Source organism: Nelumbo nucifera, chromosome 1 (assembly GCF_055504915.1).
Source record: "Nelumbo nucifera cultivar China Antique chromosome 1, China Antique-T2T, whole genome shotgun sequence".
In the NCBI taxonomy this organism is placed as follows: domain Eukaryota; kingdom Viridiplantae; phylum Streptophyta; class Magnoliopsida; order Proteales; family Nelumbonaceae; genus Nelumbo; species Nelumbo nucifera.
This window is the reverse complement of record NC_142649.1, coordinates 116,609,016-116,635,593: the sequence shown is the minus strand read 5'-3', so window position 1 is coordinate 116,635,593 and position 26,578 is coordinate 116,609,016. Positions and strand designations below refer to the sequence as shown.

Below are 26,578 nucleotides of genomic sequence, written 5' to 3'. Positions count from 1 at the left end.
CTCCTTGATTGAAGCGCTGATCTGGAGGGTCCGAGCTGGGTCCTCTGTTGAAGTAGGCACGGAAGCCATCTCTTCTATGGGTGCAGCTCGCTCTTCATAGTGCTCTGCAGGTCGCTCCAACTCGAGGTCATCTGCCACCTTGGCTTTTCCTTTGAGGGCGACAACATAGCACTTGCGACACTCGAGTTGATCACCTCACGCTACCCCAACTCCGAAGTCTATGGGGAACATCATGGCCAATTAATAGGTGGAGACCACCGCTCGTAGAGCATGGGTGATGAGCCGACCTATTATGGTGTTGTACGGGGAGGGAGTTGCGACCACCAAAAAACTGTGGTTGAGCCTCACTATGCTAGACCAGGTGCCGACCTCCACAGGTACGGAAATCCTCCCCAAGGGCCTGACTTCCTCTCCGTTGAAGCCCACCAAGGGAGTGCTCGCGGGCTTGAGGTCGCTTTCCTGAAGCTGAAGCTTGTCAAACGCAGCTTTGAAGAGGATGTCCACCGAGCTGTCGGAGTTGACGAGGACACGCTTCACCTCGAAATCATTGATTCTTATCTTGACGACGAGTGCATCATCGTGGGGGTAGTGGACTCCACGTGCGTCGTCTTCATTGAAGAAGATCGGCTCCTCCGCCCTCGGTCGCTTCAGGGGATTCTGCTCTTCTCTTTCAATGTCGCGAGCCGAGGTCCTGACCGCAGCTGAGGTACAACCCGTGACGATTGATCCACCAGTGATCATGTGGATTGTTCCCCGAACTGGCCTCTCTTCGGGGGGTGGCCTCTACGGCTGCTTGCCTTGCCTGCTATTGGACTCAGGAGTGTCTCTACCTAGCTCCTCCTGTCGTCCTGTCTTATTATCGTTCTAACATTCGGATCTCCTCTCAGCCAGGGTGGCCACTTCATGTACGGTGCATCCTTGATTGCCATGAGGGTCTCAGCTCGCTTCGCGTTCAATGGCGTGTAGTTCGGCCTTTCGGTTGGAGGAGCTCGGAAAAACTGATCTGGCCTTCCTCCCCGAGCTGGTTCTTTCTTCTTCTTGCTATCCCCATGGGTCGAGGACTCACCTTCTCTTTTCCTCTTCTCAGGTGGGTTCTCACTCTTCTAGTTCATCTCTTCCTCCGTTCCGATGAACTGGTCCGCGAGCTTGAGGAATTCGGTTACATCCTTAGGTCTGTTGACAACCACGTGCCACTTGAACTCCTTGTGCGTTATGCCTGTCTTGGCTGCTGTGAGTGTCACCGTGGGGTCCAGGTCGGGTATCTGCAGGCATGAATCATTGAATCTCTTGATGTAGCTGCGAATGGACTCCCCTTCCCTCTGGACTATGCCGATGAGGCTTTCTTGGGTCCTTGGGCATCTCTTGTTGGAGACAGTGGGAGGTGAAAACCTGCACGAACAGTGGCCAACTCTTGATCGTTCCATGCGCGAGGTTTCACACATGCAGGACTCACACATGCGATTGAAAGGCATCTACGTGATCGTTCGGGTCGAATGATCCATCATACTTGTCCAAGGGAGGTACCTTGAAGTCTTTGGGCATTGGGACAGCCATGAGTTCAGGAAATAGAGGAGATGGTACAGAGAGGAAAGGAGTGGCTTTCACTGCTCCCGAGCTTGCCTCTTCTTTGGGGAGCTCGGGCAAGTCCTGGGTTGTAGCTCGGCGGCGCCTTCGCTACTTTTTTACTGGATCTACATTGGTGTTGTTGGCTTTTGTGTTGTCGGGCACAGTAAGCCCAGGGAGGGGCTCGAACTGCTGCCGATGGCTGTGGATCGAAGGGCCTTGTCTATAATCTGCAGCCAGTTCCTTGAACTGGTTCTCGACGAGCGGGATCTTGAACTGTGAAGGCCGAGGTGATGCGGGTATGGTTGGCTGAGAGTCCCCCGACCTGACTACATGCTGCGAGGTGGGGGGAGTGGCTTGTCTTTCCCTCCCGCGGGATGAGGCTTGACTCCCAAGAGGGTTCTGAGTTTGGGAGGTCTCTCCTCGGCGAGGGGGTTGCTCGCTACGACGGCGGGGCTTGGCCTACTGCGTAGTGGGGTATCGAAGAGGAACTTGTTGCTGGTTCTAGGGCAGCGGTGGAAACTACTGCTAGTACTACTGCTGATGGACGTAGTGCAGCATTTGTTGCTGGTACAACTGAAACTGCTGGACTTGCTGCATTTGAGCTTGCATAGCTCGCATGCAGTGCATCAGGTGTTCCAGTTGGTTCTGTCCAGCCACCAGGGGAACGGACGGTTCTGCAAAGGTCACATCTACTGTGGAGGGGAGTGGAGCATTTACCGGCACCATGATCTGGGGCACATTCAGAGTAGGGACTCCATCCGCAAAGAGGGGTACGGTGAACTGGCCGATGCATACCATTGGGGTTTGGGGTTGTCCCCCGGAGGCGTTCTGGTCAGCACTGTGTCCGGCGTTGTTGGAGGAAGCCATGGAAACTTGACTAAAATTGCTTGGTGAGATAGGCTTTTCGAAGCGGTTCCCACAGATGGCGCCAATTAATGGTGCGCGATCTGGTCACTCCTAACTGGCGGCGGCTGCGCTACTAGCTGGCGATGGATGAGATACCTACAAGGAAGAAGAGGGATCCCCGGGGAGCTCTCCCGGCGGGAATACTCTAATGATCAAGTTAGTAACTTAGACTGAGAGCTATGAGAGAGAGGGAGAGAGGTGCAGAGAAATAAAGAGCTAAGAGTGATGATCACGCGATCCCCTCGCCCCTGGGGGTTGGGGTCCTTATATAGTGGTCTTCTGACATATCAGGTGTAACCGCCTCTAAATCTCTGTTGCGACGATCTGCTGTCAGATAACGGCTTGGCATGGCTGGCCGTTATCTGTCAGAGCTGTGCTGTCGAGCAAAGGTAATCGCTGCAGAGTACGGTCCTACCAGACGCCGCCAGGCGAGAGACGTGGGTGCAGTCTGGCAAGTACGGTTGTCAGGCAGTGAATCTCCCATGATACGCTGAGCTGCTTTGCCGCGAGCTACCTTATACCGAGCATCTGGTGATGTGCCGAGGTGCTTCCCCGAGACGGGTCTCTGAGCCTATGTTTTGGCGGGAGCGAACTGATCCTAGTTAGGGGACTGATGAGCCTAACCCGAGGTGTCTTCAGCTCAAGGTGCTCCCTTCTTGGGAGTCTTAGCTCGGGGTGCTCCCTACTTGGGAGTCTTAGCTCGGGGTGTCGAAGTGTCATCTTGCCGTGAGCTGCCACTTCGTGCGAGTTGTCAGGCTGAGTTGTACCGAGCTCGTTATGCTGAGTTGTCACTTCTGTCGAGTCATGTCCACATGTTCCCCTATTATGAGGTCGGGCCAAATCACCCTCCATCGGGAGAGTCCACCAGTACTGCCCAAAACAGAAGGCGGAAGCTCCCTATTGCCGGTCTAAATGGGTTGAGGGCAACACTGTTAATGCGCTCCCAAGCCGAGGTGTGGTTGAGTAGTTCGAGGGCTGGCAGGCTGGTTCTGTGAGGAGTAAAGGAGGGAAAACATCAGAGGCCCTAGGTTGGTATCCGAGGTGGAGACTTCGATGGTCAAGTTAGTACGAGTGTAGTGCAAGGTGGGTGAGGCCTGATGTATGAACACTCAAACAAGGCCACAAAGGAGACTAAGTTTTCAAGTTCTTGTTTTTTATTCTAAGTTCCAATCCTTTACCTTTAGAGGGTTGCCACCTATTTATACTTGAAGCCGCCTGGAGGTAGGTGAGCTTAGACGGTCTGGATGTGATCCGTACGCGAGGGGCACGGTCATCCAAGGTCGTCAAGTGCGGTCGTGCCATTGGTTCGAGAATGCATGCTGAGCTCTGCTTCACGTGCACCCTGATTGGGCCCGCCTAGATGGGGCCTGCCCTGAGCACCGTTGTCTAACATGTGTAGGCCCACTATTGGGCAAGGGCATGTGTGCCTACATCATTTGCCCCCCACTCTCAAGGCTGTGGTGGAGGTCTGAGCTGAGGACCTCGGCTTCGGCCGAAGAGAGTGCGTCAGTTGTACTAGGAAGCACTACTGGGCCTTTTGGATAAGGGTTTCAGCCTCAGCTTGTCGGGGACGTGCATGACATGGCCTGCGATGGCGCCGGTTTAACCTTTGTTCCTTCCCCCTGAGGGGTACCATGGAGAACTTCAGTTGTTTGGAGGCCTCGGCCTCAGCTTCGACTCTCGTAACAAGTATGGTCAAGAAGGGTCCTTGCCCCTTGTCCCATCTCTTGGTGGTTCCGAGGTGAGGTCGTGCGAGGTGCCAGCTTCAGTTGATAGCGCCGAGGGGGTGATACTTGGAGGGGGAGGTTGCGACTTAGCTGCGTGTCGAACAGGTCCTGTTGTTGGCGATTAGTAACCCGTGAGGAAGATAGATTTCGGTGACGGGTGTGGACCATGCGTGACACGAGTTTTCGCATTAGCAGGTCAGATCCGTGTTCGCGACGGGTCGTGGCGTCACACCCTTAGGAGAGACGGGAGTTAGGCAGGTCGGGTCGTGCATTTTCCGCTTCAGCATCGTTGGTCGAACCGGTAGATGCGGCGAGGAAATCGGTTGGCTCGCTCGGCGTCATTTCGTCTTCCCTAGGCAAGCAATGCGTGTCGGTCGCTAGATAGGACAGTAAAGGGAGTCGCTATGCAGCCATTGGATCGGATGCAATTTAGACCGTCCATTTTCCTTTTAGTAGGGGCCTTAGTCGCATTTTCTTCCACCATTTGCTTCCAAGCGTCCTTGCCTTCGAGTGACCTTCACTTCCCAGAGCCCTTGGCTTACCTTCTTTCCTTAGAAATTTCCAGTCTTCATCTTCTCTAGGTAAACACTCCTTTACCATCATGTCTTATTCCGACTCCAGCCCAGAATGCTATGACCTCCCGGACCCCTCGGGGGTGAGCTCCTATCGGACCCCATCACCAGCCAGCCCCAGTCGAGGCTCTTCGGTGGCCGAGATCCCAGCTTCGAGGCTTGAGGTCAAGGTGCTAAGGGAGAGGACTGCCTCTATAGGTGTCGAGTGTAGACGAAGGATAGATGACTCTCCTTGTGAGAGAGCCACGTCGATGATTCCTAGGGAGGCCGAGGGATCTCCCGAGGTGGTAGAGGGGGAGGAAGTTCTTGAGCCCAGCCCGAGGCCGGTGGCTTGCTATCCTTGTTGTTCTTGTGGCCGTCTTCGTTTCTTCTCTTCTTCTCCGGAAATCTGTGATGATGGTCGACCTCTCCTTCCTATCGGTTGCTGGTCAACCTCTCCTTCCTATCGGTTGCCAGTCGAGGCCTCCTCAGTGACGATGTACTTTTGGGCCTTCTTCAAGAATTCTGCTTTGGACTTTGGTGGTGTCTTGGCAACCAAGCACTTGAGGGCGGAGCCGAGGAGGAGGCCGTTGATGGTGGCGTGCATGGCAACCATGGAGTCGAGGTCTCAGACCTCAAGCTCCTCTTTCTTGAACCAATCGATATAGGACCGCAAGCTCTCGCCGCACTTCTGTTAGACAGCCATGAGGGAGATGACGCTCTTCTATCATCCATCGCTTGCTGCTAATGAAGTGGGTGAGGAAGAGGCTGGTGAACTACTCCCATGAGCTGATGGAGCGGGGAGGGAGCCCGGAAAACCATCAGTGGGCTGCCCCTTTGAAGGTCACCTGGAAAATCCGGCATGAAGGGCGTCGAAGTATCTGTAAAGGAGCATAAGCTGAAAGAATGGTAGGATCCATCTAATGGACGCCAAGAAGGTTGCGGAATGGGTGGGCGAATTTCAAAAATTTCCTACATTCTTCCAACTGGGAATCATATTCCCTAAATTTAGAATACAATGTTCAAGGATCCTACTTGAACCATAATCGAACCAGATCTGAACCAAAAAGAAAAGGGAGGAATATACCTGATCCGGAGAAGCAGTATCTCTCAAAGTTGGTGTTCACGCCCAAAGAAGAAACCAAGATCCGCTCCTGCTGAAGATGACATAGTTGTGGGTGGAACAGAACCAGTAGAGTGCGTCCTACACACTGGATTCTTCGCAAGAATCCTCTGGAAACTCTAAACACCGAATCTTTTTCAGTCTTTTCGGCAAGACTGATGTCAAGAACTGATTTCTTGACTTCTTTCTTCTTCAAAGATCGAATCTTGCAAGAAGTAATGGCGGCGGCTGGAGGAGAACTCCTGGGACAAAAATGGCTGAATTGCCTCTCTTCTCTCTGGAGTGTGATATAGATCTAATCTCAATTCGCAGGAAGCTTTCTTGCTCTCTCAAAACCCCTTCGAAATCTGATGTTTTTCTCTTAGGGTTTTTCCTCATTTCTTCTTGATTAAGAAACCTCCTAATTAGGAGTTATTCCAATCCAAATCAGTATTTGGATAGGGGATGATCTTAATCCTATCTGCAGATTAAGTTAGCTTACTCCTGTTCTTATCAGGAGGTTACCAGATTCAAATCTAATTTGAATTTGGTCTCCTAGAGTGGATAAGGTTAAAAGGCCCTATCCTTTTGCTAACATTAATCTCAGATCCGCCCCATAGATGGGTGATCACATCAGCCCAGCTCGAAATGGGCTTTTGGCCCATTAAGTGTTCAGTGCTTAACTAGTTTCCAATCTACTGCCCAGTTGGGCTTCTTTGTATGGCGTGGGACCCAAGCATTGATCTACACACCAGCCACATGGGTTCAGCCCAGCCGAATTCACTGAAAAGCTCAGTGAACCCTTGAGCCCATCACATGGACCCTATGGGCCCAACACTTACATTAAGTGGTCCCTGGGCCAAGCCATCTTATAAAAACCCAGGGACTGTGGGCAGGTGCAAGATTAGCCCATCAGGTACTATCATAAATGGTCTTACACTTAACCTCTCAGCCTTTAATGATCAAGCACTGCCCGACAAGAGAGGACCTCTCCCTCGGCTGCAAGGAACAATGCCGCACTCTCCACTCACATGGATCCCGGGAATTAAAACCATTTGCATACATTTCGAAACCGTACATATACATATATATATATATATATATATATATATATATATATATTAATTTTGCAAAACAAAATTCCAACGATTGAAATCAACTACCGGTAGTTTGGTTTCCATCAGAGAGAGTGCACTCCCGATCATTACCCTTGTCCGACAAAGGGGCTGATCCTGTCACTATGATCACCCACTCAGATGAATTCTTAGACTGTCCCAACATACCCAGGTTTTGATCCCCATCTAAGGATCTCACTGATTGGCATATCAAAGACAGCCCGATCCGACACCTAGTGAAGTGTCATAATCGAGTCTAGGGGTCAGGTTTAACTTTCTAGTTTTGCCCATCTGCCTCCAAGGTCCAGTGTAACATTGGAAATCTGGTCCGGTTCAAGGATTCGAGTAATCCCATACTGCATGTGCCTTGGGTCTTACCCTGGTGGCCAAGACAGGCCATCCCAACACTTGGTGGCACACCAGTATCAGCCTTGGTAGGATAAATCTCCCCAGACTTATCTAATGGCTGTGAACATTTAAAACTAACACGAGTCTCTATAAGTGTCCAGTTTTAGGGTCTTACATAGAATCATACCAATCAACATGAATCAAACATGCACTTTATTTATTTACACTATATGTCAAAAAGTACATCAAATCGGATTGAATCTAAGGGCATACAAAACTGTCTAACATAAGCACCTTGACACTTTCTAGGTGGCCATCCAGGTCGATCGTCCCATCATACATTTTCGAGCGTGTGCGCTTTGAAGTGTGGGGGAAAAGAGTCTTGGAGATGATTTCCAAGGTGAAGGCATCCATCGTCCCGGATGGATGGTTTTGGCTAGCTAAGGTCTCTGCTCAGCTTTCTCTGACTTGGTGGAGGTCGTCCTTGACGGCTCCAAGTTGTGCTTGCAGGTCAACAAGTTTTTGGTCAAGGGGGACCTGGGCCTCATCCTGGTTCTCAAGGACTCAGTAGGGGTTGGCCTGATTCCCCGAATACTCTGATGCGGGCCCGTGTCCATTCCTTATGGCCCATCTGTCATTCAGGAGGTCTTGGAGGTTTGAGACACGAGAGGGAGAGGCATGGCGTCGGCCCTCAGCCCTTGAAAGGGGGCTGTGATGGCCTGATCGCCTGCCTTCATCCTGAGAGTTCTCTCTTTGGCGTCGGTGATGATGACCTGTGTCTCGGTGGTGATAACGAGACTGTGAGGATTCTTCCCCTCTTCGGCTAGGGGGTTGTGAGGTCCTCGGCGACTGACTGGCGCATCGGCTGCTATCAGACTTTGAGGGGTCGTCCCTATTGGGTCTGACTGGGCCAATAGCTAAGGGGTCTGGAAATGCGTGCTCGCCATGATGCCCCAGGCTTCCAGTGGGGCGACTGACCTGCGGGTGGCCTCCTACCGAGCGCCCCACCTCATCTAGCCTTTGCACGAGGTTGTTGAGCTTGTTGAGGACTGCTTGAAACTGGTCCATCGTGACCAGGTTCTGAGTGTTCCTGGTGTTTCTTGTCAGGTCGACTAAAGCTTAGGCTTTGGAGTTAATTCTTATAAGTTTGAGTGGGGATGAGTTTAATTGAGGGAAGTCTTAGCGGCGTTCCCACAGACGGCGCCAATTGTTTCCGGTCCAAATGAGTTGAGGGCAACACTGTCAATGTGCTCACAAGTTGAGGTGTGGTTGAGTAGTCTGAGGCATGGAGTGGCCAAGGGCTGGTAGGCTGTTCCTGCAAGGAGTAAAGGAAGGAGAACGTTAGAGGCCCCAGGTTGGTACTCGAGGCGGAGACTTCGACAGTCAAGTTAGTACGAATGCGGTGCAAAGTGGATGAGACCTGAGGTTGAACACTCAAACGAGGCCACAAAGGAGACTAAGAGTTCTCGAGTTCTTGTTCTTAATTCTAGGTTCCATTCCTTTAACTTGAAAGGATTGCCTCCTTATTTATACTTGAGACCGCCTAGAAATAGGTGGGCTCGGACGATCCGGATGCGATCCATACGCGAAGGGCACCATCATCCGAGATCGCCAAGTGGAGCCACGCCATTAATTCCAGAATGCAGGCCAATCTCTATTCCGCGTGCGCCCTGATTGGGCCCTCCGTGAGCGCCACCGTCTAACACGCGTACAGGCCCGCTATTGGGCAAGGCTATGTGAGCCTACGTCACTACCAAAACTTGGTGACAAAATGCATGCCATTTTCCACTCTCTCTAATTAGTGGAGGGAGACGAAACCTGTCGGCCAGACACAAACGCTCTTTGTCTTCAGCCGCACAAATTACTGCTTTTTCGATCGTTGATTTGAAAAGGTGACATAGACTTCACCTACGGTACTGTATCACTTTTCCCGTGGATATAAGTCGACGAGTATCTCCTTCTCGGAGTCGGACTGACAAGATTCAGTTCGACTTTGGGTCGAGAGAGAGAGAAGAAACAAAAATCCGATCGATGACATTCATTCACGCTTTTCTTCCACTTGGCCTCCATCTCTGCTCGGTGCTTGTCATTGCCTTCTGGTTATTCCGAACTACCCAGAAGATCTTATTATGTCGGAACAAATCGACGGATAATATTCCTCCCGGCACCGGGGGACTCCCACTGATCGGAGAATCACTGCAGTTCCTATCAGCTAACAGCAGCGCCAAAGGATTATACCATTTCGTTCATATCCGACGCCTCCGGTAACCAATTCCCCTTTATCTATCCCTTTTTTTTTCGCTTTATGGGACTATACAACAGGGGTAGCCCATCTCCTAATCTCCTTTCGGGTTTCAAGACGTGTAAGGCAATTACGGAATTACCTCGTGCACGTGAGGCCGGTTCAATCTGACAGTGATATTTGTTAGTTATAACTTATTAAGTTGTTATGTAACGCTATTTACCTCGTGCACGTGTAAGGCAATCTGACAGTGATATTTGGTATAATTGTTATTTCTACTTTTTTTTTATTAAGATAAATTGACATACAATTGTTATGTAACGCTATTTATGATTAAAGAAATTTATATTTTAAAAACGCATGTATGAAATGGCAATAGGGCGGGGATTGTAATCTCCATTTCCAACCCTAATTTTAAAATATATCCCTGTTTTTGATTTTGATCTATGTTGGGGATAAAAATTACCTTTCATTTTTTATCCCTGGATCCCTGAAATTGTAATTAAAACTATTTTTTGAAAAATAAATTTATTTAAAATAAAAGAAAGTTTTGAAATATAAATAATATTTTGATATATATATATATATATATATATATATATATATGTATATAATCAGGGTTGGGCAAGGGATGGGGAAAATTGCCATCCCTATTGTTTCTAGAAACATCAAGTTGATTTTTTTTTTTTTGTGAAGGGATAAATTTTAATAATTTTAGCTAAAGTAAATATATAATCATATCTCTCACCAATTTAAATTGATCAACTAAAAAAATTTCAAATAGAAACTACAATGGTACCAAATGCAACCTAAATGATTATATTGCGATTTGCAGGACGCTGGATTAACCAAACTCAGTTTGGACCTTAGGCTGTGTTTGGTTGCAGTACAAATAAATTTGCAGTTATGCAAAATTATGGCAGTGCAATAAATAGTGTAAATTCTGACCGTTTCAAATTTTAGCTTAATTTGTTTGTTTAGTTGCAATAGTAATGAAGTAAAATAAGAACAAACTAGAATAAAGTAAAATCCAAAACAAAATTAAATTAAAATTTGCAATTTTTTTTTTCATTTGCACTTTATAGTTGGGTTTACGCATTTTACAACCCTGACGCAAACTTTATTTGATAAGTAACCCTGACCCAAACTTGGTCCATTCCAATTCTCCGTAACCTGCGATGGGTGTTACGGTTCGTTTTTTATGTCCACGACGGAGGCCCTAGGGTCTGACGAATTTAAATGAACTCCAGTTACTCCATGGTTTTAAAAACCGATCTGGAAACATAACTTTTTTAAAACGGTCCGATGGACCGGCCAGCTGAAGCTCAGTTGGATGGCTTTGGGGATTGGGGTCCAAAACCAGACTTAGAACGATGACCGTTTCCTGGATCAACCAGTTTGACCATCCGGTCTGATCCGGTTTTCAAAACCATGAGTATCATGCTACGCTCTATCATTTGGTTGGATTTGCATTTTAACCAGCTAGCCCAAACCCAAATATAACAACCATTTTTAACGCATTAGTGGGCCTAGTGATGCTTCAATGCTGGAGCTGGAAGCTTATTTGGACCATTCCTCAATCACTCTCACTCTCTCACAGGTATGGTAATTGCTTCAAAACCAACATATTTGGGAAGACCCATGTCTTTGTTTCGAGTGTGGAATCTGCAAAGGCAATTCTCAGCAACGACTTCGTCAACTTCACAAAGAGATATGTAAAATCAATTTCAGAACTCGTAGGGGATCAGAGCATACTCTGTGCTACTCAGGAGTACCACAGATTAATCCGCGGCCGTCTCTCCAATTTGTTCACCATGGATTCTACGTCATCGTTTATCAAGCACTTCGACCATCTGATCGTCACGACTCTCAGGAGCTGGGAACATAAGCAAACTGTGGTTGTGCTGGACGATGCACTCAAGGTTTGTCCACCACCAATCTCAATAATTACACTTTCAATTTCAATTGCATTTTATTTATTCCTAACCCGCTACTGACTACTGAGTACTGAGGAGGAAGGAGACGACCACCCCAGCTAAGCTAATAAGATATCATCCTTGGGAAGCCTGCACTTCGTCTAGCCCATCATGGACTAAAATAGTTAAATCCATACCCATTAAACGCAGTCTGGATCTGAATTTACATTCTATGAATTCAATAAGACCCAATATGGATTCATTGGAACTTGGATGGAGACCATGTGAGCCATGCTAGGGGAACCCATTAAATTATTAGTTGATAGAACCCAACCCAATATGCATGGGACCCTTGGCTAAGCTTGTGACGTCTAGCCTTGTTGGTTGTATATTTGGTGCAGGTAACCTTTCAGGCAATATGTAAGATGGCGATAAGTTTAGAGAATCCTAATGAGCTAGAAATGTTGCAAAAGGATGTTGGACAAGTTTGCGAAGCGATGCTGGCCTTTCCCTTGAATCTACCTTATACAAGGTTTCGCGCAGGGATGAAGGTAGTGAATTGATTTCATCAGCAATTCTGTTCTTTTTTGTTTACTTTCTAGTTTCTTCATTTGGTTCATAATGCTTGTTCAAGTTTTAAAATTTAAAGCATATATAAAAAAAGAGTAAATCCACCACCATGATAATGACGGGACAGGCACGAAAACGAATAATGGAGATGTTGAAGAAGATTATTGATGAAAGGAGGCAAGGTTGCGGAGAATGTCATGAAGATTTCATACAATCACTGGTGTCTGAAGATGAGAAATTAGGCTGCAAGCTCACGGATTCACAAGTCCAAGACAATATCTTGACAATGATAATTGCAGGTTTAGAGCATATATATATATATAAGTACTCTTAATGCTTTTGTTAATTAGAGAAACAAAAGTAACAAACAGATGCAGCCCAATTTTCTTAATATATACAAAATGAAATCCACAGGTCAGATCACCACAGCAAGCGCAATGACATGGATGGTTAAGTACCTGGATGAGAACCAGGAGATCCAACACACATTGAGGGTAATTGGAAGCTACCATCATTTATTATTATTATTATTATTATTATTATTATTATTATTATTTAATTATGTTATCTCTAGTATTCATGCATTCATCATAGAGGAAAGTGTTAATCTCTTTCCCATCCTTGTTCTCTGTGTTTCAGGCTGAGCAACAACTCATGTTAGCAGACAAAAACCCATGTGGATCACCTCTTACAATTGAAGACCTCAATGCCATGCCATATGCTTCTAAGGTACATGAAAAGAGTTCTCTCTCCAGATCTCCTTCAAGGAAGATGAGATGTTTAATTTGAGAAAAGCTTGAGAGTGTTCAGTGATCTATATATATACTCCATTCTGTATAATTGAGAGGGATTAGCCTGTATAATGCTAAACAGTATACTCCATTTTAAGCACAGATTTCGTTAATTAATGGAGTATTTTGATGGACAGGTAGTCAGAGAATCTCTAAGGATGGCATCTGTGGTTCCCTGGTTCCCACGGGTAGCACTGAAAGACTGTGAGATTGAAGGTTAGTTTTGGTTTCAGATTCATATATAATTCATCTACTCTACGTTTCTACCACTACGTACGCTTGCTTTAGAAATAATGAAAAGAGATATTCTCTGAATCTTTCGATTTTTGAGAAAGGGAAACAAGAAATTCTGATACATAAGGAGCTCCCGTACGTTTTATATACAGGTTTTAAGATAAAGAAAGGCTGGATTGTTAACATTGATGCCAGATATATACACCTGGATCCTACAGTTTATCATGACCCTTCAGAATTCTATCCTTCCAGATTCGACGTAAGTCTGACTATTAATTATTATTCATTTTATGTGATAATAAAATTTGTTAATGTCCATGAGAACAGTTGAGTTGAGTCCATCTACACGCTATCATTTTATTGGTCTGTCAGGACGAGTCCAAGCCATACAGTTTCTTAGCGTTCGGAACAGGAGGGAGGACATGCCTAGGGATGAACCTGGCTAAAGCCATGATGCTTGTCTTTCTAAATCGTTTGGTCACCACTTACAGGTATAATACCATTTTTTATTTTTTTTACTATATATATGATATGATTCGATTTGGACCTAATCTAGGCCCATAAACTTAATTAATTGGACTGGGCCTAATTTTCAAAAAAGCCCTCCCCGCATCATCCATGATAAACTCGACTCGGTAAATGATGTGGTGATTTTGATTTTTCATTTCTGAGCAGATGGAAGGTGATGGATCCGGATTCAAGTCTAGAGAAGTGGGTACTTTTTGCTAGGCCCAGAACTGGATGCCCGATTCGTGTAACGCGAGTATGAGGCCTGGAGCATGTTGAACCCCCTTTTTGGCCTCACCTACTTAAAGACTCAAGAGGGCTTCTGAAAGTTTGGTAAGGTAACAATGAAAGCTTTATCGGGTTTGTTGGACTGAAGGAAGTTGTGGAATTATTCAGTAAGTTTTAAAATAACAAAGAAAAATGAGATCCCAAATGATGGAGGCCCGTGTTTGTGGTTCATATTATTATAATATTGCTTATCTGACTGTCTGTCTGTATCTAAATTCTAAACCTGGGAAAGACACCCCTAATTGTTGCATTATCTTATGATCACATTAAGTTTTCATGTTCTCTGCCCTTTTTTTCTGAAATATTAATGGAGATGAAACGCCATTTCAATTGCACTTGCCTTTACTAAAGTTTTAATACTTGACACAAATTAACGAGAAAAAATAAATGGAGTTACTTGTTGGTCTGTTTCTGTTTAGTTGAATACTTGAATCCATGTGATGTGAGTTCAAAATTTCTCATATTCCTGAAGAAACAGACACGAATGATGAAAAGGAAAATAAGCCAACTTGATAGATTAATATTAGGGGTGTCAATGGACGGGTTTTAGGTTCAACCCATGCAAACCAAATTCAATTTAGACCGATTGAACAGACAGATATTGAATTGGACCAGTCCAGACTTAATGGTAGAAAGTATTTATTGGATTTGACTGGATTGGATCTGGTCCATCTGTTATGGATTTACATAGGATTGGGTCTAAGATTGAACCATTGTCCGGTCCATTGATAGAAGATAAGAGTACAGGTGTCAATGGACCAGGTTTGGGTTGGAAGTTGCAACTGATCTAAGTTAAAACCAATTTGAACAGATTAAGTGGTCGAAATATTGAGTTGGACTGATACAATGTATTTCATCGGATTGGATTTGACCAGATTCATTTGTAATACACTCATACCGGATCGGATCAGATTGGACCAAATCCAATCCAATTGACACCCCAATTTTATACAGCGTCAGCAATTGGTAATAGTCAGTAATGCAAGTATAATGCGCTGTCCTTCCAACTCCGGGCTGTAGTTCATTCTTACCATGGTTGGACAAAAGCGTAACACCTCCATTTCTAAATCTTAAACCCTAACCCTAAACCTTAATATTTAAACTCTAAATCCATAAACCCTTAAACCCTAAAATTCTATTGTAAAATGCATCTGGTCATAGGCATGTCTTCGGAGTCCTTAAGAGTAGATTGGAGACCATATTTCGTGTGTCCTTATTTGCTTGTCATGACAAAAGAAAAGAATGAATGACATGGTTAGTTAAGCAAGTGCATAACCACAATGTGTTTGATTCAGAATTCATAACAATTCAGCCTCCATATTTTTTTGTTTTGTTTTTAAGTTAAAAAATAGAAAGAGGGCCCATCACCATCAGGTCCCGTCACTGGACAAAACCACAGCCCCAAATGAACAAAACAAAGTGATAAAAGGGGAATACGAATAAGCTATCATCCCCCACTGTGACTCTGTGACAAACTGACAATGGTAGGCCTTTTGAGTTTTGGGCTATATATACGAAGGTCCCCCATCCATATCGAGACACCCACCTCCACAGCTCCACTTCCACTTTTGAAGATGTTGTAATTGGTCGTTGGAGAAGAAAATAATGTGCTACCATTTTTTTTTTCTTTTTTTTTTTTACAGAAAATTACCCCTTTTTTTTGTCCGCTACCAGCTGGGTCCTAACGCAACAATGCCTTCAACCATCTAATCTTCCTTCCTGCGATCCCCATCTTCTTTCTTTACAAGTAGAAGAGCAATAATGAGTCTTCTGAAATTACCCAATTGGAGGACAAATAATGTGAAGGTTGTTCCTCAATGCTTTCTATCATAGTCTAGTAGTAGGAGTAGTAGTGGTCCCATACTCCCATTTGGGACAAAAAAATAGCACAGAATTGGACGATTATCAAGTGGAAGGACACCTAATTTTAGGGCAATCGACAAGGAAACAACTTTGACTCGTCAACATTCTCTTTTCTATTTTTTATTTTCTTGTCTAAAACTATCCTTTGCCAGTGCCCACCGTCTCTGGTTTAATTGGACCCTTGTCTCTTTTATATGTTTTTTTGTTTAACGCAGAATAGGCCAGAGAGCTAAGATTATAATATCAATCACTACTCTCTCTCTCTGAGTTCTGCCTCCTTGTCTTTGGTGTCTTCTTTTATAAAGCCAAAATGACCGTGTCTTGTACTAACTGGGTCCACTTCTTGTAAGGTTTGCTGGTTCTCCGTCAGTTGTTGCAAAAATAGAACTAGTTATCTGTCAATATCAATGAACATTGACATTCCCAAGAGGCATGTAAAGTGAAAAAGGGAATTTGTCCGACGCTTTATTACTAAGAACTAACTAACATAGAAAGAAAAATCAAGTTCCCATTATGTCCTAAGTATGTGTTGCATTTTAATTTCATAAGAAATTAAATTTAATGGGTTTGATTGGTCAATTACATGAGAAATTGCACCTATACATTTGATTGAAAAATTAGTTTTTCTCTTACAAAATCTAGTTTTGAACTCCTTAAAAATAATAGAGTAGAGTATGGAGGTTTGATACTACACAACGCGGGCGCACGCGCGCGTGTGTGTGTGGTGCAATGAGGCGCTTTAGAGCCGCATTTTGCTCGTATTTTGGTTTTGGTGCGATATTGACCGTTGATCACCGTTGATGAGATCAACGGTCACGATTCGATCGGGTGTGATCAAGAGGCACAATTCAAAGTTAACAGTCATTAACTGTTAACTACTTTTTAAACAGTCACAATATTTGAAATTGTGATTATTCAATGTGCCTTCTTTAAACCAGTACCTACATTTTCTTCATATCTCTTCATAAACTATTTAAGGAGCATGAATCGGACTTCAAAAACACACATTTTCGAAATCCACTTTCTCTCTCTCTCTCTCTCAGTTCGGTCTACTACAGTCTCATAGAAGGTTTCTCTGGAGATTCTTCAACTTTGCTGGTTGCAGATTCTTGCCCAAAACTCTGTTGTATCCTAGGAACGGATTTGCCTGTAACTCAACAGCAAAGTCAGTGAAACTGAGTAGGGACAAATAATGTTCTAAAGATAATGTCTTCAAATGCACCTCAGAGATTCTCCTCCAAAGTTACAGTATGAACCTTGCTTTTCTTTCCCCGTATATATTACATCTCATATTTCTCATCTCCTACAGCCCTATAGGGATGATTGATGTGGCTAATTCTTCCCAGCGGGGAGGGGATGTCAGGAGCTGTGGTTTGATTTGAGAGAAATAATGGATCATGGGCTAATTTCTTACTTGTCGAGAACTAAGATCAAATTTGAGATAGTTCAAGTGATCAAGGCTAGTACGTACGTGCATTATTAGAAAAGAATTGATGACGCCTAAAGTATGTTCTCGAGGTTGCTTTCTTTTCAATTTCTTTTATCAATAATGGCTCAACTGCATACATGTTTCCTTGTAAATAATAATAAAAAAATTAAATCATATAAACTTTTGGGAGTCAAAGGCTGCCTCAGCCTGATCAGTAACCAAGAACCTGACTAAATGACATGGGTAAATAAAAGGTAAAATAGTCATTGAATCTGTGAAGGATTGGGACCCACCAACACTGCCAGAAAAGGCCCTCCTTCTCTCCAGACGGGATGAATCCACACTTGTTAGTGGTGGGTCTCACCTCTAACCTCTGCTTGATTGTGTGCTTAGTATAGTAAACAGTTGAATTAGATTGGAAGTCGGAACTTCCCAATCTTAACCGGCCGGCCAACCTTAACCACATCCGGGGGGTTCTGGTTTTCTGCTTGCATTTTCAGCCAAATCATCAATAACATGATTCATTCAAGTTCCAACTAAGAGATCGATGTTTCACAGAAAACAAGTAATAGTGATGTGATAAAAGAAGATTGCATGTTTATGTCAAATTTGGATTTGCAAATTAATTAAAGAGGTCTCTATATATACAAAGAAATTGGATTTAAAGCCTAAAACATAGGGGTCAAGATTTATTTTCATTAATAATTTAATGCCCTGTTTTAATGGACGATGATGTCGACCTAGAGAGAGAGAATCGATACCTTCATTGTCCTTCACGAATCGTGTCTTGTGCCTTGTGCGTCACAAACCCATTAAAAAAATGGTTCTTTACGAAACCAGTGTCCGCTACATTAGTTAGACGACTTAGACTGTTTTTGGCTAGTAGACAAGGAATCCAAGCCTCATTCCAACCCTAATTCTATCGATTAATTAAGGGCATCATGGATTTACCAATTAATTAATTATATATTAAGAAAAAAGAATATTAAGTTATGTATGAAAATGAGGTTACATATATAGCTGTGACAGCTATTCAACCGTACATTGAAAAGAAAATATTTTTATTCGTTTTTCTATGAGTGAGTGAGAGAGAGCAGCTTCAATGCGATCTATGAAATTTAAAACAATGTTAAAAATATAAACACAAAGAATGATTAAGATGCTGCAATACTTCTACTTTATTATTATCATCTTCGCTCTGCTAAATTAAAAATGTTGCAGCCTTGCGGCTAACATATGTGCCTTGTTATAGAGAATCTGAAACCATCTTCAAATATGCTTCAAAGTAATTAACACTTGTGTAAAAAAATTCACAAAGATCAGATTAATTTAAGTAATATAATTAATTAATTATTTTTGAAATTCAAATAATAGATATCCGCCGTTAGATAGAGTCTAAACTTTCTAGTCAAATATATCATGGTTCATGGATCATTGGTTTGTGCTATTGTTTGGTGTAGGACCCATTTGATGGTAGGTCCAATCTTTATTTATATACTTGACATGTCAGCTTAAAGGCATCTCTGCTTTTATTTTTTTTTTCTAACCTTTGGAAAAGTACAATTGATGACCCCATGATCCATCGAACATATAATACTTAATCGGCCCTTCTATAAATAATAACCATTTTTTTATCAGCATAAAAGCAATAGATCTTATGGAAATTTCTTAATCTGTGGGATGAATGGATAAGAGCAAGACGGTATTTTGTGAAAAAAAAAAAGAAATGAATATACATTACAAATTCTATAAAGGGTCCCACATTATGCTGGAACCCATCACTAAATTCTGCACTAGACATGCCAAAGCATATTTTTCTGGCCCTTCAAGACATGACAAAACTGATACAAAAGACAGAAACAAGAAAAACCATGGAAGAAATTAAGAAGAGAAAATTGAAGCTATATATTGAGTCAGTCTGCTGATATGTACCATTAAGGAATATTATAGAAACAAATGGTTAGTGGTAACTTTGGAAATATAAAGTAATAGTTTTAGCACCCAATAAAGGAACAACAAAGTTCATTAACCACCCCATAATCCTTATTCTAGTGGGAGTAATAATGAGAATCCTCCTAAAAAGTAAGAAGTTAGGATTAAAAAAAAAACTAGGGATTATTTGACTAAGTACCTAATATGTCTAGATAAAAATCAAATGTAATTTCAATTCATAAGGTTGTGTTTGAAAACGATGCAAACATATGTGAATGCAAATATATAGAGTGTAAAATGGTTCATATAAATTATAAATGGGGTTAGTTTTGTATTGACAAATTTACCTTCTTATCAAATAGATTTTTTAGCTATAAATGATGTAAACACGAATTCCAATAAAACATATTTTTTTAGGGTTTTTACTGATCAATCTACCCTAGAAATCGTTGCTCCATCGTACAGTTTGGGGTAGGTGCCAGTTCAGAATTGATGTCAATTCATAGGCGGGTATGGCTGTTATAGGTGGGAACTGTTTATAATTTTGAATTGTTGTAGGTGTGCAGTTCAAATCAGAATTCTGAAATAGAGTGCAGTTTAAAAATCCATTTTTTTATCAAAAGCCCATTTAAATGCAAATTTACTTCTTTTTTATTGATGTACTTTTACATCTTCTTATCAATGTAAATATGCATTGGTCTATCATTTGTCAATGCAAAAATTTAATGTTGTAAAACACAAGCAAAAGTGAAACAGAATGCAAATTTATGCTGAATGGGGGATTTACACTCCATTTGCATCATTTCCAAACTCAGCCTAACACTCAATTTGTTTATAATGTGGATTTGATTTGCACTGGGGTAAATGCATGAGAGTGCAAATAAACCGAATAAATTGTGATTTACTTTTATTTCAGAATTGACTGCTTCTTATTTGTTTGTGAGAAATAAAATGAAGTAATTTGTGTAGGAGTGTGATAGGAATCAATATGGTATATGATCTAAGCTAAGGTAGTGCAAACATTACCGTTGGGTTTAAATGTGAAGAAAAGGTAGAGATCTTGTATGATCAGGCAAGTGCAAATCGTAACTATAAACAAACAGAAATGGTGCCACACAGTAAAGAAACAATTTGTTGCAAGACATGGTCAAGCAAGCAGGTACGAAATGATTGAAGATGTATTCCTTATCATCCTTCACCACAGGGTTTGTTTACTGATTATGATTAGGCTATGTGAAAGGAGAAATTTTGGTTTCATCCATGAAAAGTCAGTTTAACTACGTGTCTAGTCTAGATCATGATTTTCCATATGTAGTAGTGAAGAACAGAACAAGTACCCAGTACCTACCTCTTAAGAAAACTTTCAAAACCAATTTAATTAAGCTAATAACATTAGTTGTAGTTGAAAAACAATTAGTTGCACATCAAATCATAACTAATAATCAAGGCGATGATCTTCGATCAAACCCCACTTCCACTTGGGGACTTGATGAAATCATCAGACCATAATCGTCCTTTATTATATTCATCAACTATTACCTGACACTATGGAACGGCCTCTTTTCTTGCTCTCAAGCAGCATAAAAAGAGGGTTAAATAAGAAAGACAGACACAAGGAATAATTGAAGAGAATTGTAGGGCATATGGAGTGTGGTGCATCGGTCGATCGAGTGCAGGGAATCCGCACCTGACGTGGATGCACCTCAAGCTTTTCATTTAATTAATCATATCCATTACACGTTAGAAGTAGAACTGCTTTTTCTACAACTACAGGCTTGGGGTCGACGATTTGCTTGCAACAGCATATCCACCACCACCACCACCAAAACACAGAATTTGGAATCCGTTCCTTCTATATGTATCTTTCATTTGCCTCTCGAAAAAGAAAAGAAAAGAAAAATGCCTACAACTCAAAATGAGCATTCGAATGTGCTCTTCTCTTTCCTGAGTCCCTCTATCGAAACCCGAATCTTTTATCTAATAATAATCCATATCTTAATGTCTCAAACAAGGAAAGAAATTAATTAAATATATTCTCTGCTCACCACCAACATAACATCCACGTTACAGAATATAAGAGGGATCAACTTAACATTTCCATCTTTTTTAGAGCACGTTAATCCAACGGTTCAGATTAGTAGAACACGTCATCATCTCATCGATAAGAAAACTGAAGAAAGGGACAAAATCCATGGCTTTCTTTTCGTTTTTACTTTAATCGCTATTAATGTTAATACTGTACATAAGTGTAGCAGCATTAAAGCAAAATCAAAGATGAGGAAAAACAAGACAATTTTTCTTCCAGCGGTTATTTTTCGATTTTCGTTAATTTTCTTATTTTTGTTATCATATTGGAACCATCAGCTGATCAGACTCTGAAGAATGATAGCCATCGATTCCTCCCTTTGAAACTTCTGCTGCTTTGCAATGAAGGCTTCGATCTTGCGCCGGAACTCCTCGGCGTCCTCGTTGCTCATAGGCTCGGCATATGACGTCACTTCCCCTTTCTCGTCGGGGTCGGGACTGTTAACTTTCTGGCATTTCTCCGTTTCCGACCGCCTTAGCTCTCTATGCAGTTTTTCTCGACTCTCGTGCGTGAATTTCTCCGACTGAATCCTCCTATAAGTCTTTGTGCTCGAAATCATCTGAACGTCTTGATAAGTCCGGGCAGCTGTGCTCCCTTCGCTCACAGTCTCCTTGTCCTCGTATACTATCACCTCCGGTGACGGTTCAGGACTCTCAGGTCGGATCTTCTGGCGGTTTTCGCTGTTCTTGACGAACTCGTCGTATATATCATGGCTGGAATTGCTTGCGGTAGCAGTCTGGCCGGAAAACTGATCGGATTTGATGAAGAGAGTGATGATGATAGCGTTTCCGAGTAAGAAAACGAAGAGAGGACTAACCAGTACCACGCATAGCTTTTGGAAATACTCGCCGGAGGTTTTGATGGCGACCGGAAGACGAGCAGAAAACCATGAGACTATGATTAGAGCTAAACAAGCCTCGAGGAAGCGGAAGAGGTTGGCAATCTTGCGAATACGGCGGTACCTGAGCATCGCGTTGGCCTTCTCTGCTTTAATGTTATCGAAATCGAAAGAATCCATTATCAGCTGGAGAAAGAGAGAGAGAGAGAGAGAGAGAGAGAGAGAGAGAGAGAGAGAGAGAGAAAGAAAGAGAGATCGGTCAATGGCTTTATTTGCTGGAGAGCCAATTGAAGAGATCGAGTGGAGGAAGCTGAAATGGGCGGGAAAGAAATGGACACCGAAGGGATGTCAAGACATCTCTAGATAGATATGATGAAATTTGCGGGAATCTGGAGATGGAAAAGTCTAAGAAAGGAATGGAAATCTGAGGAAGAAAATAAGAAGAAAAGAGAAGACCAGCGGGTCTCTGATATGTTTTTCCTTACTCGTTTTTCTCGGTTTGGGTCTTTAGGGAGGTAAACACTAAACACTCTGGGAGTATTCAGACCAGGGAGAACTGAACCTTTTCCATGGAGCAGCTTTGGTTTTATAGACTCAAAGAAAAATCTACTTTTTCTTTTGTCTACCTTTTTTTTTTTCTCCTTCTCATAACACCAACACACTACTCTTACGGTCTCACCAATTAATTGATAATTTAAAAAAAAAATAATAATGAAGGAAACCAGGTTGGGCCCAGTAAACGCGACCTTTTTTTTAATTAGGACACGCGTGGGCTTGTCTTTTACTTAACTTTCTAACCCTGGTTAGTGTGAGTCCGTACGAGGCTATGAGCATCTGCTAGCGTGACAGAGGAGCTGGGCTGCTCAAACAGAATTGGATTGAGATCATGTTGGAACCGGTTTTTTTTGAAGAAGAGATGGGAATATTTTCGGTTTGGACTTTCGAGTACAGCGGTACGATTGGCACCGAAATTGCCACCCGATCGGCATCTGGTTTGGTTATTGTTTTAGGCAATGAAGTTATGTTACCACTTATAGCAAATTAATTATGGGAGAGGCGAGAGGGAATGTGAATGGAAGTAGTTGGACAAATCAAAGACGATCGAAGCTTTAAAAAAAGAAAGGTATGGAAAAAAGTTGAAATGTGGTCGGGACCAAACGTGAAACGTTACACTTTTAACGAGTAGGCAGTCCGCAGTAAGTTGTTTCCTGCTCTCAGCCTCTGGTTCTGGGCATTGGGGCAGTCAGTCCGTGGTACGATGATTCGTGTGCTTTCATGTGACTCGGGAAATTTATTTTTGCTGTACGAGTTTAATTAGTGATGGCGGGATTCTTTGTTTGACGATTTCTTCATTCTTTTCTTATTAGTCTTGTTGATCTTAATTTCTGCCTTGTTCGTGATGCTCGTGGGTATAGTATGTTGATGTTTTCTGTTTTGGTATCAAAGAATAAAAAATCTCAGTTTCTGGAATATTGGAAGATATTGAGTCCGACTGGATTCACAGATAGCATAACCAAAGTTGAGGAAATTCTGAAAACCTCGATCACAGAGGCGCGAATAGGAATAATTTTTCATTCTAATTTTTATATATCGAGTGATTGGTTGTCTTGGAATCCTCTTGCCAAAGTTTAATTTCGTTTGCTGGCCTGGACTATGCCTGTAGTGAGGTGAGTGTAAAAGTAGAATGAAGGAACAAACTAAAGCTCCAAACGACAAAGCCCTCAGGGTCGGTAGAAGAAGAGAAAGAAAACAAAGAAAATTGGGACTTGCATAGTCTTGTTGTTGTGCTTGTTTTGTCCCTAATGGCTAATGGGCATGGCTAATCCTGCTATGCATGTATATTGTGTGAAAATTGGGGCCTTCACCCATCACGCCTACTGCCTAGTTTGCCTGTCTCTACGCTTTTTATTTCGTAATTTTTGTTTCGCTTTTCGGCAACAGTTGGCAAAACTTCATGCCAGTGACCACGTGAATGTAATGGATCGTACCCCCAAGTCATTTTAACAGTTTTACGTGGATAAGTCTATTTGAATTAATTTTATTACCAAAAATGGGGTTTATCTTAAGGGATACCATCATCATTTTTGCCTTTGGGAGAAATGATGTCATATTCAAATAAACTATCAAAAGCTTAATGTACTCTTTGAGGAGTGGTGGTCGACTTTCTTGGGTGCCTAACCTTGACACTCCTAGATCAACATCTCTTGAAGGGCGACCCTGGTTAATGGCTAGCATGGCTACCAAGGTTTCTCATGGGTGCACACATACTCATGAGAACAGTGCATGGACCGGCACTATGCCTTTGCTCACTCAAGGGAGACTTGGCATGCGGGGCTGGCCTAAGCATGACCCTTCACCACGCCAACCCCTTGCCTAAGTTGAATTAATTATCCTGTTGCCCATAACGCGCGGGTGTGTTCCGGCCCAGTGGTTGCCTATCATCATCGGCATACAGGAGTCCCTCTCGTCGGCACCAAGTCGCCTCTCATCATGGCCATCCCCTTTTAGCACATAAGTGGCGCTTCCCATGGACCGACAAGAGCCAGCAAAATGCCCTAGTCATGAGCCTTGAGGTCATGATCCAATGCTACTGATCTTGGTAGAGCCATCTCATTGGTCAATTCCTAACTCCAAACGCACATAAGACTTGTTCTGGCCTGCCTTGACCTAGACGCTGCACAGGTTTCTTCCGTTGCAAATCTACCCCCGTGACACTTTACTTCCAATATCAGAACCTGCAGTTGAGGTCAACAGCTCACACCCCTTGGATTTGAAACCCAACTAATATTCTAAATAGTCCAAGCCCAAGGAATTCTAAAGCGCGCGGCCACTCTCTCCTGGGGCCAGCGTAGTAGAGCACCGCACCTACTCTGTTCATTCATTTGGTTTGAATTTGAATGGGTCAATGGGTGGTACCGTGGTAGGCCCGTAAGTAACCGTAGGGTGCAGCACTGTCTCTCTTGGAACTGAGAACAAATCAACTATGCAGCTAGCTTTGCATTCGAAGCAGCAAAGTTATTCAACACCCTTCAGCTTTTTTACAAAATTGGCTTAGCAACGGGTGGGTATTCGTGAATCTCACTAATGGGCATCCTTGATATTAGACGTTTACTTCGTTTCTCATCAGCCAATTACAAATCATTACGAGAAATGGTGTACCTGGATAGGTACTCCGACGCTAAAGTTAGTAAGATAATAGGGTCGGCTGGGATGAACAGATTAGAATGATGCTATATTTCTGAGATAAAGAGATGACGTGAAGGGATGTTGAGTGAGTAGAGAACCAAACGTCTTATATCTCGAGTGGGGAATGCATACTTATAATCAAACATCCTTGTTCTGATCGAATAGGATTTCTAGGGTTATTGGGATGAAGTTATCCGTTGAGGTTTTTGGGGGATTCTTTTTTCTTCGATGGAATCAGCTTCTTTGTCCGTATAGGGCATTACTAATAGGCTCCCCAAATTTGGGAGTGAGGGCCGGTGAGGGGGAAATTCTTGAAGTGAGTGTCCATGCAATTATATGCATCGCACAAAACACCACGCTACCCACCCATTATTTCATGGCAAATGCAAAGCATGCGGAAATAGTACTATTTATTTCATGGCAAAGGAATCCGGCATGATGTAGGGTTTATTTGACATAGTATACATTAATTCTCGGTTGGGGTGTGAGTTAATTAATAATCTAAATAGCTAACCTTTCCTTGTGGAACATTTTTATTTATTTTTGACCGATTTTTCTGTTTTCTTAGCTAAATCCTTGTTTTTGTTTAGATCCTGATGATGACCATATTGAGCAAGGACTACCCAATTATAGTGCACTTAATTAATAACCTTTTAACAGCTGATGGGGCTTAAATTAGATTTTCTATGTGCATCAGTGCAATGCAATAGGCCAATAGCCAATAGGATATTAATTGGTACATATTATATAAGAAGAAAAAGAAAATTGCAATTCTGACTACTGACTGAGTGACTTTATCTGTATCGATCGTAGGTTGCCCCAATAAAATTAAGTCTAGTTCAGCCATTTAATTAAACACTTTATTCCACAAATGCAGGATTTGGGTAGCTAGCTAAAGAGCAGATCGAGACGCCATCGCTATTGATCTGCTGTCCAAACTAGAACTAGAGCCTTCCTCGCTCCCAAAGGAAACAATATTGAATATTGTCTCCTCTTCTATAGCTTAAAGAGGCCAGATGATGTCTATATCCCAATTTTACTAGTGCTGGTCTCCTTTAATTTTCTCCTTCATTGCCCAAATAGGCATATTTATAATTGCTGTTAGATTACTAGTGCTAGTTTGGCAAAACAGCTACAGAGGCTTAATAATTAATTGCTGTTAGATTTAAAAAATAGGCATATTTATAAATTAATAACTTGAAGAGAAATCTATAACACAGAAAAGAAAAAGATTTTTAGCTCCCTTCTTAGATTGGTCTCTCTTGGGTATTGTTCGTAGATGTTTTGTATAGTGATGATATGCGATTTGGAAACATCTTGCTGGTTGATGACTCAGAAGTTGAGTTGGACAAATCCTTGTTGGAAGATGATATGGATGCCA

At 42.8% G+C, this 26,578-nt stretch overlaps 2 protein-coding genes across 2 annotated transcripts; one reads left to right on the top strand and one right to left on the bottom strand.

Moving 5' to 3' along the window:
* Positions 1-9,255: 9,255 nt before the first annotated feature.
* Positions 9,256-14,151, top strand: CYP722A1 (cytochrome P450, family 722, subfamily A, polypeptide 1). The gene is made up of 10 exons (XM_010265297.3): positions 9,256-9,579; positions 11,158-11,479; positions 11,875-12,024; positions 12,171-12,342; positions 12,458-12,537; positions 12,683-12,772; positions 12,972-13,050; positions 13,221-13,327; positions 13,441-13,559; positions 13,744-14,151. The coding sequence occupies exons 1-10, from the start codon at positions 9,347-9,349 to the stop codon at positions 13,835-13,837; spliced, it is 1,446 nt and encodes a 481-aa protein (XP_010263599.1). The 5' UTR covers positions 9,256-9,346; the 3' UTR covers positions 13,838-14,151.
* A 7,296-nt stretch (positions 14,152-21,447) lies between these two features.
* On the bottom strand, positions 21,448-22,191 carry LOC104601818 (uncharacterized). Its single transcript, XM_010265299.3, has one exon. The coding sequence runs from the start codon at positions 22,189-22,191 to the stop codon at positions 21,448-21,450; it is 744 nt and encodes a 247-aa protein (XP_010263601.1).
* Between the last annotated feature and the right edge of the window lie 4,387 nt (positions 22,192-26,578).